The 15,284-nt window shown below is 36.4% G+C and overlaps 1 protein-coding gene across 5 annotated transcripts in view; it reads right to left on the reverse strand.

The window, feature by feature from the left end:
• RAD54B (RAD54 homolog B) overlaps window positions 1-15,284 on the reverse strand; it is an 89,723-nt gene that overhangs the window by 17,793 nt on the left and 56,646 nt on the right. For 4 of the 5 annotated variants that reach the window (XM_064267903.1, XM_064267900.1, XM_064267901.1 and 1 more), the window contains 5 exons: window positions 14,335-14,616; window positions 9,708-9,870; window positions 6,619-6,844; window positions 6,171-6,378; window positions 342-481 (listed from right to left, as the gene is read on the reverse strand). In XM_064267903.1, coding sequence (XP_064123973.1) covers window positions 342-481; window positions 6,171-6,378; window positions 6,619-6,844; window positions 9,708-9,870; window positions 14,335-14,563 — 966 coding nt within the window. In that variant the 5' untranslated portion in view covers window positions 14,564-14,616. Of the gene's footprint in view, window positions 1-341; window positions 482-6,170; window positions 6,379-6,618; window positions 6,845-9,707; window positions 9,871-14,334; window positions 14,617-14,926; window positions 15,004-15,284 lie in introns of all 5 variants that reach the window. The other variant, XM_064267902.1, reaches the window with a different exon arrangement.

The following is a 15,284-nucleotide window of genomic DNA, read 5'->3' on the forward strand; positions in this document are numbered from 1 at the left end:
TTTTACACAAAGATTGTATTGGCATATAGTCTTAAAATCGCCAGCAAAGAGCTGATACAGCAAGCTCTTGGAAGCCAATAAATTTTGTCCAGTTACTGATCCTAAAACTTAGCCTACAAGAAATTACTGGCACAAGACGCTGTAGATTCTTTCAAAATCATTTCAAATTGTTCATTAAATAACACTACTGTTTTTAAAATCAAAATATACTATGAATGAAATATACATTTCAATTGTCTATATACAATCCTTTTAAGAATACAGAATTTCACAGTAAGGCTTAAAAATAAACCATTTGTGTGTATGTATACATACTTTTTCTAAATTAAAGTGAGTTATACCTCAGAAGCAGAAGGTTCTCTCGATATAATGATGGGTTCTTCATATACTTTTCTATAGGACGACAAAGAGCCTAATATGCCTGGATTTACAAAATCAATTAATGCAAAAAATTCTTGCAGATCATTTTGAACTGGAGTACCTACAGACATCAAAGCGACGAGAAGGTCAAGGTGGTGTTTTATAATCACAGGTGTTTATAAAAATCTATACTTTCATCCCTAAGAGGACTTTATATATAAGCAAATTCCCTAATGTTGAGGAAGAGCAGTCAAAACAAGTTGAAAAAAATTAGTGATCACATAAATTTTTAACTCTGGTTTTAATTCTGTATTAAATTCCTATTTAGTACAGCATTTTTACAGCATAGTGGCTTAGCGCAGGCTTTAGAGTCTGACTGCTTGGATTCAAATCCTGCCTATATCACTTGCCACCTGAGTAACCTTGAGCTAGTTAGTTAACCCAGTTTTATTTGCTGTAAAATGGGGATATTAATAGTGGCTCCCAGGGCTGAAAAGGTCAAATGACTTAATCTATATGACATAATAAGAGTAGTACCTACAGTAAATAATAAGTGTCAGCAATTCTCATTATTATTATTGTGTGGTTTTGGATAAGTTGCTTAAGTTAAGTTAGGCTTGGGATTTTTTCCATTTATAGAAGTGGGAAGATAATAATATCCCAGGGGTATTACAATAAAAAGTAGACAAACTGTGTGAAGTGCCCAGCACAGGGCCTGAACTGACACTTGGTAGACACTCTGTGAATGGTACCTATTACCTTTCAAAGTTACCAGATCAAACTGGGACTTTCACTCTCCTAAAGGCTAACATAAGACCATAATGGATAAATATACCTTGCATATAGTACACATATTCAATAACTTTTGCTAATTTCAAAAAAACATTCAATGACAACCATTGTGCCACCAGGGCTCCCCTTTAGAACTCACTAAATGTGTTAAATAAAGAAAAATCAGCTAGTATTGGTCTAACTTGGGCGGACCCTTTAGTTTTGAGGGAGGTGGTCATTGAACTCCCTGACATTGTAAAATTTGTGTTGATATTAATGAATAAATGCATTTTTATATATTTCTTACATTATGTTACTTATATCTTTGGGCAACTTTTTCTAGTTTGTTATTTGAAATTATACTTTTGGACTGTACTGGTTTATATATATTTTTTGACAATATTATAATTATTGAAGCATTGCTAATGTTTTTTTGAAATTAGTAAAAAGTTATTGAGTGTGTGTACTATATGCAAGGTATATATATCCATTATGGTCTTATATTAGCCTTTAGGAGAGTGAAAGTCCCAGTTTGATCTGGCTGCTAACTGAAAGGTCAGCAGTTGAAAACATCATCAGCCTCTCCATGGAAGGAAAGATCTGGTGATCTGTTCCCATAAAGATTTCAGTCTAGGAAACCCTATGCAGCAGTTTTACTCTGCCCTATAGGATCACTATGAGTAAGAATGATACAGCATTATATATGTGTGCGTGTGTGTGTGTGTGTGTGTGTGTACCAGAAAACCAAACCCATTGCCATCGAGTCAATTCCAACTCATAGTAACCCTATAGAACACAGCAGAACTGCCCCCAAAGGGTTTCCAAAGCTAAAATCTTTACAGTGACAGACTGCCAACAACTTTCGCTGATGGGTTCAGGGTTCAAACTGTCGACCTTTCAGTTAGAAGCCGAGCATTTAACCACTGTGCCACCGGGGCTCCTTATACACACACACACATATTCTTTTAAACTTTTCATTATCAATAAGAATTCTCTTTTTATGATATAATGTAAAATCATCTAACATCTTGAAATAATCATTCACTTCTATTAATCAAAATGAACCTTAACCATTTTCTAGTAAATATTCACTGAATGCTCTCCAAAATCCTGGGCTAGATAATACCAGGAAACAAAAACTTCTGTCATTTGATTCTGAGATACCTATTGAGCATCTATTATGTACATAGCATTGCACATAATCATATACTAATGTGTACTCTAATAATAAGAAACAAATCCTCTTGGGAATAAAATATTCTGCTGTTATAAAAGAATTCATTCAGGCAATTATAAAGACATTAAAAAAAAAACTACTAGAATACCTAAATTTAGCTGTTATTGTTTTTGTTAGGCACCCTCGAGTCAGTTCCGACTCATAAAGACTCCATATACAGCAGAACAAAACATTGCCTGGTCCTGCATCATCGTCATGATCATTGTTATGCTTGAGTCCTTTGCTGCAGCCACTGTGTTAAGCCATCTCATTGAAGATCTCTTTTTCGCTGACCCTCTACTGTACCAAGCATTATGTCCTTCTCCAGGAACTGATCCCTCCTGATAACATGTCCAAAATATGTGAGACGTAGTCTCGCCATCCTTGCTTCTAAGGCCCATTCTAGCTGTACTTCTTCCAAAACAGATTTGTTTGTTCTTTTGGCCCCCATTGCCATTGAGTCAATTCTGTATATTCAATATTCTCTGCCAACACCATAATTCAAAGCATGAATTCTTCTTCAGTCTTCCTTATTCATTGTCCAGCTTTCACATGCATATGAGGCAACTGAAAACATCATGGCTTGGGTCAGGCACACCGTAGTCCTTAAAGTGACAGCTTTGCTTTTTAATACTTTAAAGAGGTCTTTTGCAGCAGATTTGCCCAAGCAATGTGTCTTTTGATTTCTTGACTGCTGCTTCCATGCGTGTTAATTGTGGATCCAAGTAAAATGAATTCCTTGACAACTTCAATATTTTCTCCATTTATCGTGACGTTGCTTATTGGTCCAGCTGTGAGGATTTCTGTTTTCTTAATGTTGAGGTATAATCCATTTTGAAGGCTGTAGTCTTTGATCTCCATCACTAAGTGCTTCAAGTCCTCTTCACTTTCAGCAAGCAAGGTTGTGTCATCTGCATAATGTAGGTTGCTAATGAGACTTCCTCCAATCCTGATGCCACACTCTTCTTCATATAGTCCAGCTTCTTGGATTATCTGCTTAGCATACAGATTGAATACGTGTGGTAAAAGGATAAAAGCCTGACGTACATCTTTTCTGACTTTAAACCACGCAGTACCCCCTTGTTCTGTTCAAACAACTGCCTCTTAGTCTATGTACAGGTTTTGCATGAGTACAATTAAGTGTTCTGGAATTCCCATTTTTTGCAATGTTATCCATAACTTGTTATGATTTACACAATCAAACGCCTTTGCATAGTCAATAAAACACAGGTAAACATCTTTCTGATATTCCCTGCTTTCAGCCAAGATCCATCTGATATCAGTAATAATATTCCTGGTTCCACGTCCTCCTCTGAATCCAGTCTGAATTGCTGGAAGTTCCCCGTCAATGTACTGTTATAACCGCTTTTGAATGATCTTCAGCAAAATTTCACTTGCATGTGATATTAATGATATTGTTCGATATTTTCCTCATTCGGTTGGATCACCTTTCATTGGAATAGGTATAAATACGGATCTCTTCCAGTCAGTGGGCCAGGTAGCTGTCTTCCAAATTTCTCGGAACAGACAAGTGAGCACTTCCAGTGCTGCATCTGTTTGTTGAAACATCTCAATTGGTATTCCTTCAATTCCTGCAGCCTTGTGTTTTGCCAGTGTTTCCAGTGCAGCTTGAGCTTCTTCCTTCCGTCAGTTCTTGATTATATGCTCCCTCCAGAAAAGATTTAACATCGACCAATTCTTTTTGGTACAATGATTGTGTATTCCTTCCATCTTCTTATAATGCTTCCTGCATCATTCAGTATCTTAGACATAGATCCTTCACTATTGTAACTTGAAGCTTGAATTTTTTCAGTTCTTTGAGAACTGTCCAGTTAGTGCTAGTTTTTACTCAAAACCATAGCTCAGAGGACTGTAGTGACAAGAACAGGAAAGCAGAGACAAGCTAAGGCTGACTAAGAAAGGAGATAAGGCTAATTCCTCACATTAAATAATCTCCCTAGTCACCACTGGGACATTCTTTTTGTATGGAAGTCCCAGGATCCATTTTCTACTACAAAAATGTTAAATTTAATTTGGAATGATAGTGAAATTAGTATTTGGTTATAATTGAGAATATTAGTAAAATTATCCATTTGTGCTAAAGAAAATTACTGACGTTAAAGTGGGAGAGGGTCCTATTTTTATCCCTTCCCTCAGTACTTTTCAGTAACCTTTACTCTTTACTCATCCTCTTATTTCTTTTTCTCTCTCTTCTAATTCTAACTTATTTTACTCTGTAGCTGCTGTTACTCTTTAAATACGCAATATTTACCTTACACTGGGCAGTAGGGAGAAACATGTCTCCTGTGTTTCTCTTCTAACACAGTACGACTAAATTTAGTTATATAGTTTTTTTTTTTTCATTGCTTTTCTGAACCCCAACGATCTCAAGATCAAAGGCTAGTCAAGAAGTTTTAATTGCAGCTTTGAGAATCAAGTATACAGAATTTACTCCACTCCTTCAACAGCCAAAGATATAAAAATCATGTAGATTGTTTCCCATTTCCCCAACTCATTTTTTCTTTAAAAATAGCATTCTATAAACATTCAGCATCAGTTTTTCTATACTTTGGTTTCCACATCACTACTATTATCAACAAATATTTGTTGGGCATATACTAAATCTTGGGAATATAAATAATTATGAGGCTTAATCCCTGCCCTCTGATCTTTATTATCTTTAGGTAAATTTGAAGACTAAAATGATCATTTCACATTTCTCAAAATCATGTTTACAAAACACATACAATTTTAAAAACCACTTTTTGTAATGATTAATACAATCCTCCTACATAAATTGGAAGTCAAATAACCACGAATTGTTTAATGATGGGTACTCTCCACCCCAATTCAGTAAGAGCAGAATAGTGGGGAGTTTCTCTTCTCTGTTGCTCTGGAGCACATTCCTATCCTTAGGATGTACGAAGGTTGAACAAGTTGTTGGTCATACACCTTCTCTCCCCTCATTTTAACGTCAGAGAAGAGCCCTGACATGAAGGACAAAATGACACAAGAAATCATGATGTAATAAGAACACTCATGCCCTGAACATACCTTCTAAAAGGATTAAAGGCATTAGGGAAATGGAACCTTGAGAAGAAAATAGAAGGGTTATGGATATTAGTAATGAATACAACTCTCTTCCTGCTTCTGATGCCAAAGGGCAAATTGGAAAGGCCAAACAAGACCAAGCTGAGGTGTGGGAGAAAAGCTACATTAAGCTACTCAGGCCTGACCCTAGTCTAGGTCTTAAGCTAAAAAGGAGTGGGTAGGAAAGGATCCTTGTATTTACACATGGTCCATCCCACCTTGCCAGACAGCCTGGGCTGGAAGCTTTGGTAAACAATAAACCAGGCACCTGTAGCACATACATATGAAAGTAACTGACATTTATCAAACATTTATCATGTGTCAGGTAGTTTTCCAAGAACTTTGCAAGGTTTAATGCCTTTGACCCTCAAAATAACTCTGAGAAGTTGATGGTATCATTATCACTATTTCACAGGTAAGGAAACTGATGTAGTTATTAAATAAGGTACCCAAAGTTGGACCTTTGTAAATGTCAGAAGTGAGAAACAAACACAGGCAGTCTAGCCCCAGCTCCCACATTCTTAACCATTATCCCACTTGTAGTTATTTCTCAAAAACCCAAAAGTCTGGGATGCTGAAGATTATACAGGGATTTGAAGATTCAGAATTCTCTCAAGATTCATTTAACACAGGTTTATTATTATGAAATCTATTGATATCAAGTGTCATATTATAAGTCCTATATACTCACTAGGCAAAAATTCCACCATATATCCAAAAAGTAAATACTGACCAGTTAGAATTATTCTTTTCTCACAAGACAGGCTAATGAGGGCTGTCGTTGTCTTAATGGCACTGTTCTTCAAACGATGCCCTTCATCACAGATTAGAAGATCAAATCTGATATTCTTAATTTGATCCAGGGAACGAAGTAACATTTCATAACTGATGATAAGAACAGAATATAATGGAGATCTGATAAATTCTTCTACTTTGTGGTCCTAAAAAACAAGGATAAATCTTTAACAAATCATGGGCAGAAACTGTGTGAAATCAAATTTAAGCAGCACATTCCTGACCACCAGTTATCATGTATTAGAATACATTAACTCATTTTTGTGCATAGGTGTTAGAGAGTTATATACACTTGAAAAACTGCAATACAGAATGAAAACTGCAGTAGATTTAAAAAGCTTGTGACTTACGAAATGACTAAGACTAAATTTTTAAAAGCCTCTTACCTGATCAACAGTAAATATCTTGATCCTTTCACTTCCCAGCCATTTTTGAAATTCCTTCCTCCAATTATTCACCAAGCTTCCAGGTGTGACAATAAGTGTCTTCTTTATTACTGGTTTGCCTCCATAGGGTCCCTGACACTGTAGTGTCCAGATGAGCGAAATACATTGCAATGTTTTCCCTAAACCCATTTCATCAGCAAGAATAGCTCCACATCTGCCATCCACTCTGTTAGAAATAATTGTACTTCTTTTAATCACAATAGGAAAATATTTCATGCTCATAAAATCATCACTTACTAGTCAAGAACCACAGCTGATGTTTTACAATTATGATAAATTCTAGCACCCACTAAGGATTTTTCTAGTTTTTAATTCAGCTGATTTATAGCCACATCTATCTTTTGTATCTTTGGTAATTATATTTATTATATATTGGCAACTAAATTACTAAAACATAAGCCTGAAATTAGAGAGCTGAATCTAAATTATCTCTCACCATTATATATAGAGAGAGAGAGAAAGAGAGAGAGAGAGAGACAAGAAATTAATTCCAATTTTAAATCAATATTTGGGTAGTAATTAAATTATAATTGTGTTTCTTATCACTAACAATACAGCAGCTTTTATCAGTTTCAGTATTAGACATCAAAACAATTTAAAATATATTATAACTTCAAATGACAAAACCTACTGAGCTGTATATATGATTTCTCTGACAGTAAAGGAAGTCCTCAACCAAAATAGCTCTATGCACTGCAGCAAAAATTAAACACTAAAGATTTGATCTAATATACTTAATTTAATAAATGTCTGTTATCACACAGACCTATTAATACAATTTAAAATTAAATGTTATTAGGAATATTATTAATATGGCCATGCATTTAATACTTTATATTGTTAAAGTCTCTATTTATTTATACAAATATATATATATATACACATATATATATATGAAGCCCTGGTGGCAAAGTGGTTAAGGGCTCTGGCTGCTAACCAAAAGGTCGGCACTTTAAATCCACCAGCCACTCCCTGCAAACCCTACAAGGCAGTTCTACTCTGTCCTATAGGGTCGCTGTAAGTCAGAATCGACTTGACAGCAATGGGTTTGGTTTCTTAATATACGTGTGTGTGTGTGTGTGTGTGTGTATTACAAAGTCCAAAGGAATTAAGGATATTACCAAAAACATAAGTATAGATTATTAGTTGACTATATTTCTTACTAGTAGAAATAACCAAAGACCAACCTTAGGCTTTCCATTTCAAAGTACTTAGAGAAATTTAGAAGCATGAATTATAGTCACTATTATCATTTTGGAAACCCTGGTGGAATAGTGGTTAAGAGTTTGGCTGCTAACCAAAAGGTTGGCAGTTCAAATCTACCAGGTGCTCCCTGGAAACCCATGGGGCAGTTCCACCCTGTCTTATTGGGTCGCTATGAGTTGGAATCAACTCAACGGCAATGAGTATTATCATTTTAGATCAACAATTTGCCAATGCAGGGCCCAATATCCAAAAGGAAGTGCAGATTTGGGAGAGGAGATGAGTCTAGTTAATGTTTCTAGGAGATAGTTATCCCTTAACCTGTCATCATTCAAGTAGTTCTTAGGAGTTCTACCCCGTATTAAATAACACATTTAAAAATCAAGGGCTGATCCATTTAAAAGCAAAACAAAACAAAACCGGAGCAAAAAAAATGCTGGCAGGAAACCTACCAATATGTTAGCAAGGGATTATTTTTTTCTTCTTCTTCTTTCTGCTTTGTGCTGTGTGTATGTGTCTTCAAAAATATCTTTAAAAGAGGTTATCACTATGATTTAATCAGAAAACTCAATTTAAAAAGGAAGGGGGGACTCCATTTTTTTTTTTTAAGAGGTAGAAGTGACATAGAAAAAAACCTTTTTCCAAAATCCTCCTAAGCAGAATTAAAAGCTTCTTTCATTGTGCTCCCATAGCTCTGTATCATATGAATAGTGAGCTCTTTTTGTACTGTATCAAGGCTGGCTGTATTTATCTGTTTCCTGAAATACCTTATAAGCTACATAAGAGTAAAAGATCACAGTCCTGACTCTTGTATGTCCAGCTTCCAGCAGGATGTCTAACACAAGACTCCTATCAAGAGCCATTTTTGAAATAAATGTATAAATAAATACCATTTACCCTTTCCTACAAACTAAAATTCATGATGTATCCTCTGAGACTTATTATATCAGGCTCTTTCTACAAAACCATTATTGTTACAGGTTAAATCAAAACTCAGATTAGACTAATGTTAGGGACTCAATTATATTCCAATTCTAATCAATTCATATGCTCTGTTCCACTTCAGTTCTGACATCAACTGCCGATGCAGTGCTTCTTCCTCTGACCCAAACCACCAGAGCTAGGTCAGACCTCACAAATTTAAGGGCACAGTTTACCATACTGCCAAGTTAGCCTAAGACTTCAGACACCAGCCACAAGCTTGGGGGTTCCCAAAACAACCTCACAACTGACCTGCTGGCTACCCCTCAGGAAGCTAGCTGTAAGCTCAGAGGTTCCCAGCTCCCCCTCATTTCTGACCTGACGACTCCTACTATTCCCTTGGATTCAATAATTCACTAAAACTACTCAGAGAACTCAGGAAAGCACTATATTTATGATTAGTTTTATCATAGCAAAAGGATACAAATGGCGAGACACATAGAGCAAGGACTGGGAGAGTTCCCTATGCAAAGCTTCCATGTCCCAAAGAACACACTATCCTCCCAAGCACCAATGTCTTTCACCAACCAGGAAGCCCATGGTGCCTTTATTAGGGCGCCAGACATGATTGATTGAACTCAACCTCCAGATCCCCACCTTCCCTGAGGTAAGGGCTAATATCACATGGTGGGACTTTCTGGCTTGGCCATCCCCAAACCCAAGAGTTACTTCATCAGCATAACCTGTTAGGTAGGTGTGGTATAGAGCACTCATCAAAGACAGGAATCACTGGGGAAATACCAAGGTTTTAGAGGTTATCTCTCAGGAGCCAAGGACAAAGGCCAAATTCTTTAGGTAAAATTAACTGTAAACCGTACAACTAAACGAAGTCTGTATTTTCCCACCTCATTCCCATCACACATTCATAAAGGAATATGACTCCTCCTTTCTGATGTGGTCGAAGATGACATACGAGGTGAGGATCTATCACTACATCCACAAGAGGACAACAGTTCTTATTGGCTATCCACTGATGATTCTTGTTTGGACGTGGCATAACAAGGGAATCTTGAGAAAAAAGTAAATGCATAAGTATAAATGCGTTGTAATTTCACTTTGTCAGCAACTGCATTTTATCTCACTTTAATTACTTATAAGATAGAACTGTTTGCCATCATTTGTGGCCAGAAATATTTGAAATTTAGAAACAATAGCACTAAGCAAGAACACAAAATTTAAAAAAGAAAACCTTTTTTATTCATGCAAAGAATTACAAAGATTGTTCCAAACTTCATATGCCCAAAAATGCTTCCAAACCACCAGAACTCACTATTGTCTAATAAAGAATTCAGTCATCCACAAAATTCAATAGTTCAGTATTCAGGGCAAAGAGAAGTATTTCCAACTGAAAGCACAGGTTGGAATTTTGCCATGATGCGCTTGCCAATGCTCACAGTTTCTCACTCATTATAAAGGCTCCCCAAACTTAACATAAAGACTCCCTTTATTTCAGTCTATACACAGTAACAATGGCCATTATCTCTATTAATCAGAAGAACTGAGAAAGGCTGACAAATTTTCCATTGACTTGGCCATCATTAATTTGCTTAAAGTTAATTACTGTATTCATGAAAGTCAAATTCATGAACCTTTGTAAAGCAGCATAAAGTAACCATCAAATAATAATGATTCTTTATAAATATGCTAGCACAGTCTAAAAAATTTTAAATATCACCAAAAAAAAATAATTCAGATATAATTAGAAAGCAGGTCTCAATTAATAAATCTGAAAAATAAATCTGAAGTCAGATAATAAACCCATCAAAATTATTTTTTAGATATATTTTCATAACCCCATCATGATTGAAAACTGAATTAGATTTAAAAAATTAAAAAAAAGGACAAAGAGATGAGAAGGAGGATACAAAAAAAATAGGTTCCAGTAGATTCAATAAAATATCCATCAGTGAGGAAACACATACTCACAGGAATGAGTTTGCTCATGTTTACCACTAGTCATTACCCAGAGGACAAGCTTTCTGTGGATCTTCCTAGGCTTCTGAGGAACTCTCATCTCTGAGGTCAATTCCTTGTGTGTAGAAGATTGTTGTGGTTGTTGTTAGGTGCCATCGAGCTCATTTTCAACTCATAGCAACCCCACATGATAGAGTAGAACTGCCTCATAGGGTTTTCTTGGCTTTAACCTCTATGGAAGCAGATTGCCGGGTCTCTCTCCTGAGAAGCCGCTGGGTGGGTTTGAACTGTCAACCCTTTGTTTAGTGGCCCGGCACTTAACCATTGCACCACCATGGCTCCTTAGGTAGAAGATTAAGGAGTGAAAATGGAAAACGTGGCCCTTATCCCTCCTCTATGTCCCGTAGCAAAGCAAGAGTGTATTCTCTGTGGATTTCCAACCAAGAAATGGACCCATTTCCTTCTATCTTTAAAAGAACAAAAGGGAAGAAGAGAAAATAGAAGTGGAAAACATCATATGCTGCTCAAACAAGAACCATAGGATAAGTTATTTAACAAAGGCCCATCTTCAAGAAAGACAAACTTAAATCACACATGATAATGGCAAATCAGCTCCAATATTAAGACACACACAAATAAAAAAAAAATTTATAGGTACACACAAATACATATATACACACACATACACATATATCAAAATATAATGTGGAAAAATTATCACAATAAAAGTTTCACTCAGTCTGAAAGGAGGGTACAGTGGAGAAGGAGGGTTGTCAAAAGCAGCTGGTGGGGCAGATACAATATTTGGGCAAAAGAAGAGAAAATACCAAAAGCACAAGCTTCTATTCTCTATACTTCAATTAAGTCTCTAGGGTAAGCTAATACCACAGAACTAAGAATTTCAAATTTTAGGATTTTGTCCTACTTATACCATTGATTATTTGAATTTGGGTTAAGTCAATTCATCTTTCTGGGCCTCAGTTTCCTCAAAATGCAAACTGAAGGGTCTGATCTAAATGATCTCAAAGGCTCCTTTATCTCAAAAATTCTGTCTCTGTAATATTTGCAACAGAATAATTATGGTACTTTATGTCTTTAATTTTACTTCTGTTATGCAAGAAGCTTACTCAATCACCCAACTTTCACATCCACTATATGAAACTTTCATTCAAATTTCCTTACCCATTTCCTCACCAAATCAGAAGCTCTGTAATGACAGTTTTACCTCTGGGCACAAACACATAAAAGGCACCCAAGTCCCACTTATATGAAGTATCCACAATAGGTAAATGCACAGAAACAAGAGTTTATTAGAGGGTACTGGGAGCTAGCTGTTGGGAAGGGAAAACGGGAAGTTATTGTTTAAGGGGTACTGGGTTTCTGTTTGGAGGACTGAAAAACCTTAGAAAATAGACAGTGGTGATGGCTGCAGAACATGGTATGGTGAATGCAATTAATGTTACTGAATGATACACTTAAAAATGATTAAAACAGAAAATTCTGTGTTACATATGCTTTAGGAAACCCTGGTGGCGTAGTGGTTAAGTACTACGGTTGCTAATCAAAATGTCAGCAGTTTGAATCCACCAGGCACTCCTCGGAAACTGTATAGGGCAGTTCTACTCTGTCCTATAGGGTTGCTATGAGTCGGAATCGACTGGCCGGCTGTGGGTTTGGTTTGGTTTTATACGTTTTACCACAAAAGGTTTAAAAGAAACAAAAAAACGCATGCAAGAAATATTCTTGGGTAAAAAGGTTTATATACAAAAAGAAACAATCTTTGATGGTTATGAGGGAGGGGAGGCATGGGGATTGAAAAACACTAAATAGACAATAGATAATTGGTAACTTTGGTGATGGGTAAGACAGTACCCAATACTGGGGAAGCTAGCACGAATTGTCCAAGACAAAGTCACGGAAGCTCCACAGACACATCCAAACTCCCTGAGGGACTGAATTACTGGGCTGAGGGCTGTGGGACCACAGTCTCAGGAACATCCCACTCAACTGGTATCACATAGTTTATAAATAAAAAAATATTCTACATTCTACTTTGGTTAGTAGCATCTGGGCTCTTAAAAGCTTGTGAGAAGCCATCTAAGATACTCCACTAGTTTCACCCTGTCTGGAGCAAGGGAGAGTGAAAACAAAGACACAAGGGAAAGATTAGTCCAAAGGACTAATGAAGCACAACTCCCATGGCCTCCACCAGACTAAATCCAGCACAACCTGATGGTGCACAGCTACTACCACTGACTGCTCTGACAGGGATCACAATAGAGGGTCCCAGACAGAGCTGGAGAAAAATGTAGAACAAAATTCGAACTCACAAAAAAGGACCAGACTTACAGGCCTGACAGAGACTGAAGAAGCCCCGAGAGTATGGCCCCCAGATACCCTTTTAGCTCAGTAATGAAGTCACTCCCAAGGTTCACCCTTCAGGCAAAGACTAGACAGGCTCATAAAACAAAATGAGACTAGAGGGGCACAACAGCCCAGGGGCAAGGACTAGAAGGCAGGAGGGACAGGAAAGCTGGTAATAGGAAACCCAAGGTCGAGAAGGGGAGAGTGTCGACATGTCATGGGGTTGGTAACCAATGTCACAAAACAGTATGGGTGCTAATTGTTTAGTGAGAAGCTAATTTGTTCTGTAAACTTTCATATAAAGTACAATTTAAAAAAAAAAAGAAAGAAATGGAGGGTAAGAATGGTTACGCCATTTGAAGACTATGATCAATGTCACTGTAGTATACATGTAGAACTGTTGAATCCGGTGTATCCGGTGTATGTTTTGCTGTGTATATTTTCAGCAACTAAAAAAATAAGTTATTTTTAAAAAATAAAAAAATATGTATTTCCTGGGTAAACAAACATAAGAATAGTCAGAAACAGGCTAAGTTTCATTTTCTTTTGTGTTTTTTGGATTTCTCATACAAAAATTTATACACACATTGTTATGTGACCCTAGTTGCTCTCCCTATAATGTGACAGCACACTCCTTCTTTCCACCCTGTATTTCCGAGTCCATTCATAAGTTTCATTTTCTAATACGATTTTTTAAATTAAATTCATTAATGTGAAAAATAGGAGTCCTGGCGGCACAGTGGTTAAGCACTAGGCTGCTAACCGAAAGGTCAGCAGTTCAAACCCATCGGCTGCCCTGGGGGAGAAAGATATGACAGTCTGTTTCTATAAAGATTACAGCTTTGGAAACCCTATGGAGCAGTTCTGTTCTGTTCTGTCCTAAAGGGTTGCTGAGTTGGAAACGACTCAACAGCAATGGTTTTTTAATGTGAAAAGTGACTAAATGTAATTGGCCAAATAACGTGTTTAGTGATTCTGTTCTACCTCCTGATTCACTGCCTAGTGCCCAAGGTCTTAAAAGCCTGCAAAAGGCCATCCAAGATAAATGAGCTGAATTTAATTTTCAAAAGTAAAATTCGATAATATTAATACTTTCAACTGAACATGTTAAAACAAAATTTAAACCTCAAATTTGCATACCAAATATCTTTTAACAATAAAAACGGAATATTCAAGTTATTTTTAAACTCTTACTTGGTGCATATGGGTCATAGCGTGGTTTGCAATTTTGGAAATCATTCTGTATATTTTCCTTTGAATCTGGTTTACAGACATTTTTGAAGGGGTTAGAGAAACACTTCTTGGCAACCTGAGAAGAACTTGAGACAGCAGGACTTCCTCCTCCAAGCTGAAAACACTTGCCACTATTGAAGTCATCTGAAGAGATTATACCCATAATTTCTATTTCTTTTCCACCAATCATCAGTGTTTGACCCTCGTCAATCTTTTCAAGATCTTTGAATTTATATCCAATGCCTTGAAATTGAAGGAAAAAAAAAAAAAGGTAATTTAATTTACTAGCACTCAGCTCTAAGATTACTTAATTGCCATACTCATATTATCTCAACTTACATTATCTCAACTGTTAGGAATGAAAACTATGTTCTGAATTTAAATCGCCTTATATAACATAACACACTAGCCAAAATGAAAACATAATTTATCATTTTGGTTAAACAAAAATAAAATCCTAAAAAACAGAAGAAAAAAGCAAGTAGACAGCTATAAAAATTGGCTAAGCTCAAGGAAAAGACTTGTTTTTTTATGGAAAATATTGTGTTCTTACAGTTTTGCATCTTGTCTGTGGAAAATCAAGACAAATTTGGTAGGCTATATGAGTCCTCCTCCTTTCTAGTGGACAAACTAGAGAAACAGACATTTATTAAGTGTTGCCATGGGTGAGGTGCTGAGGAAATAAAAACATGAATAAGTCGGTCACTGTCTGTTCTAAATGAGCTCATTAGCCACTTAGAATGATGGAATTTTAAACCCCTATGCACAGTTACTGTGCCATTAGGAAGGGCAGGAACTGTGTATACCACAAACCTTTTTTTAAATCTCTAAATAAACTAAAAGACTGTCACATTTTAGAAAATGACTCTATTCACCTAGCTGAAAATTTCTACAATTTGCCCTATTAAAAC

Source organism: Loxodonta africana, chromosome 14 (genome assembly GCF_030014295.1).
Source record: "Loxodonta africana isolate mLoxAfr1 chromosome 14, mLoxAfr1.hap2, whole genome shotgun sequence".
Lineage (NCBI taxonomy): Eukaryota > Metazoa > Chordata > Mammalia > Proboscidea > Elephantidae > Loxodonta > Loxodonta africana.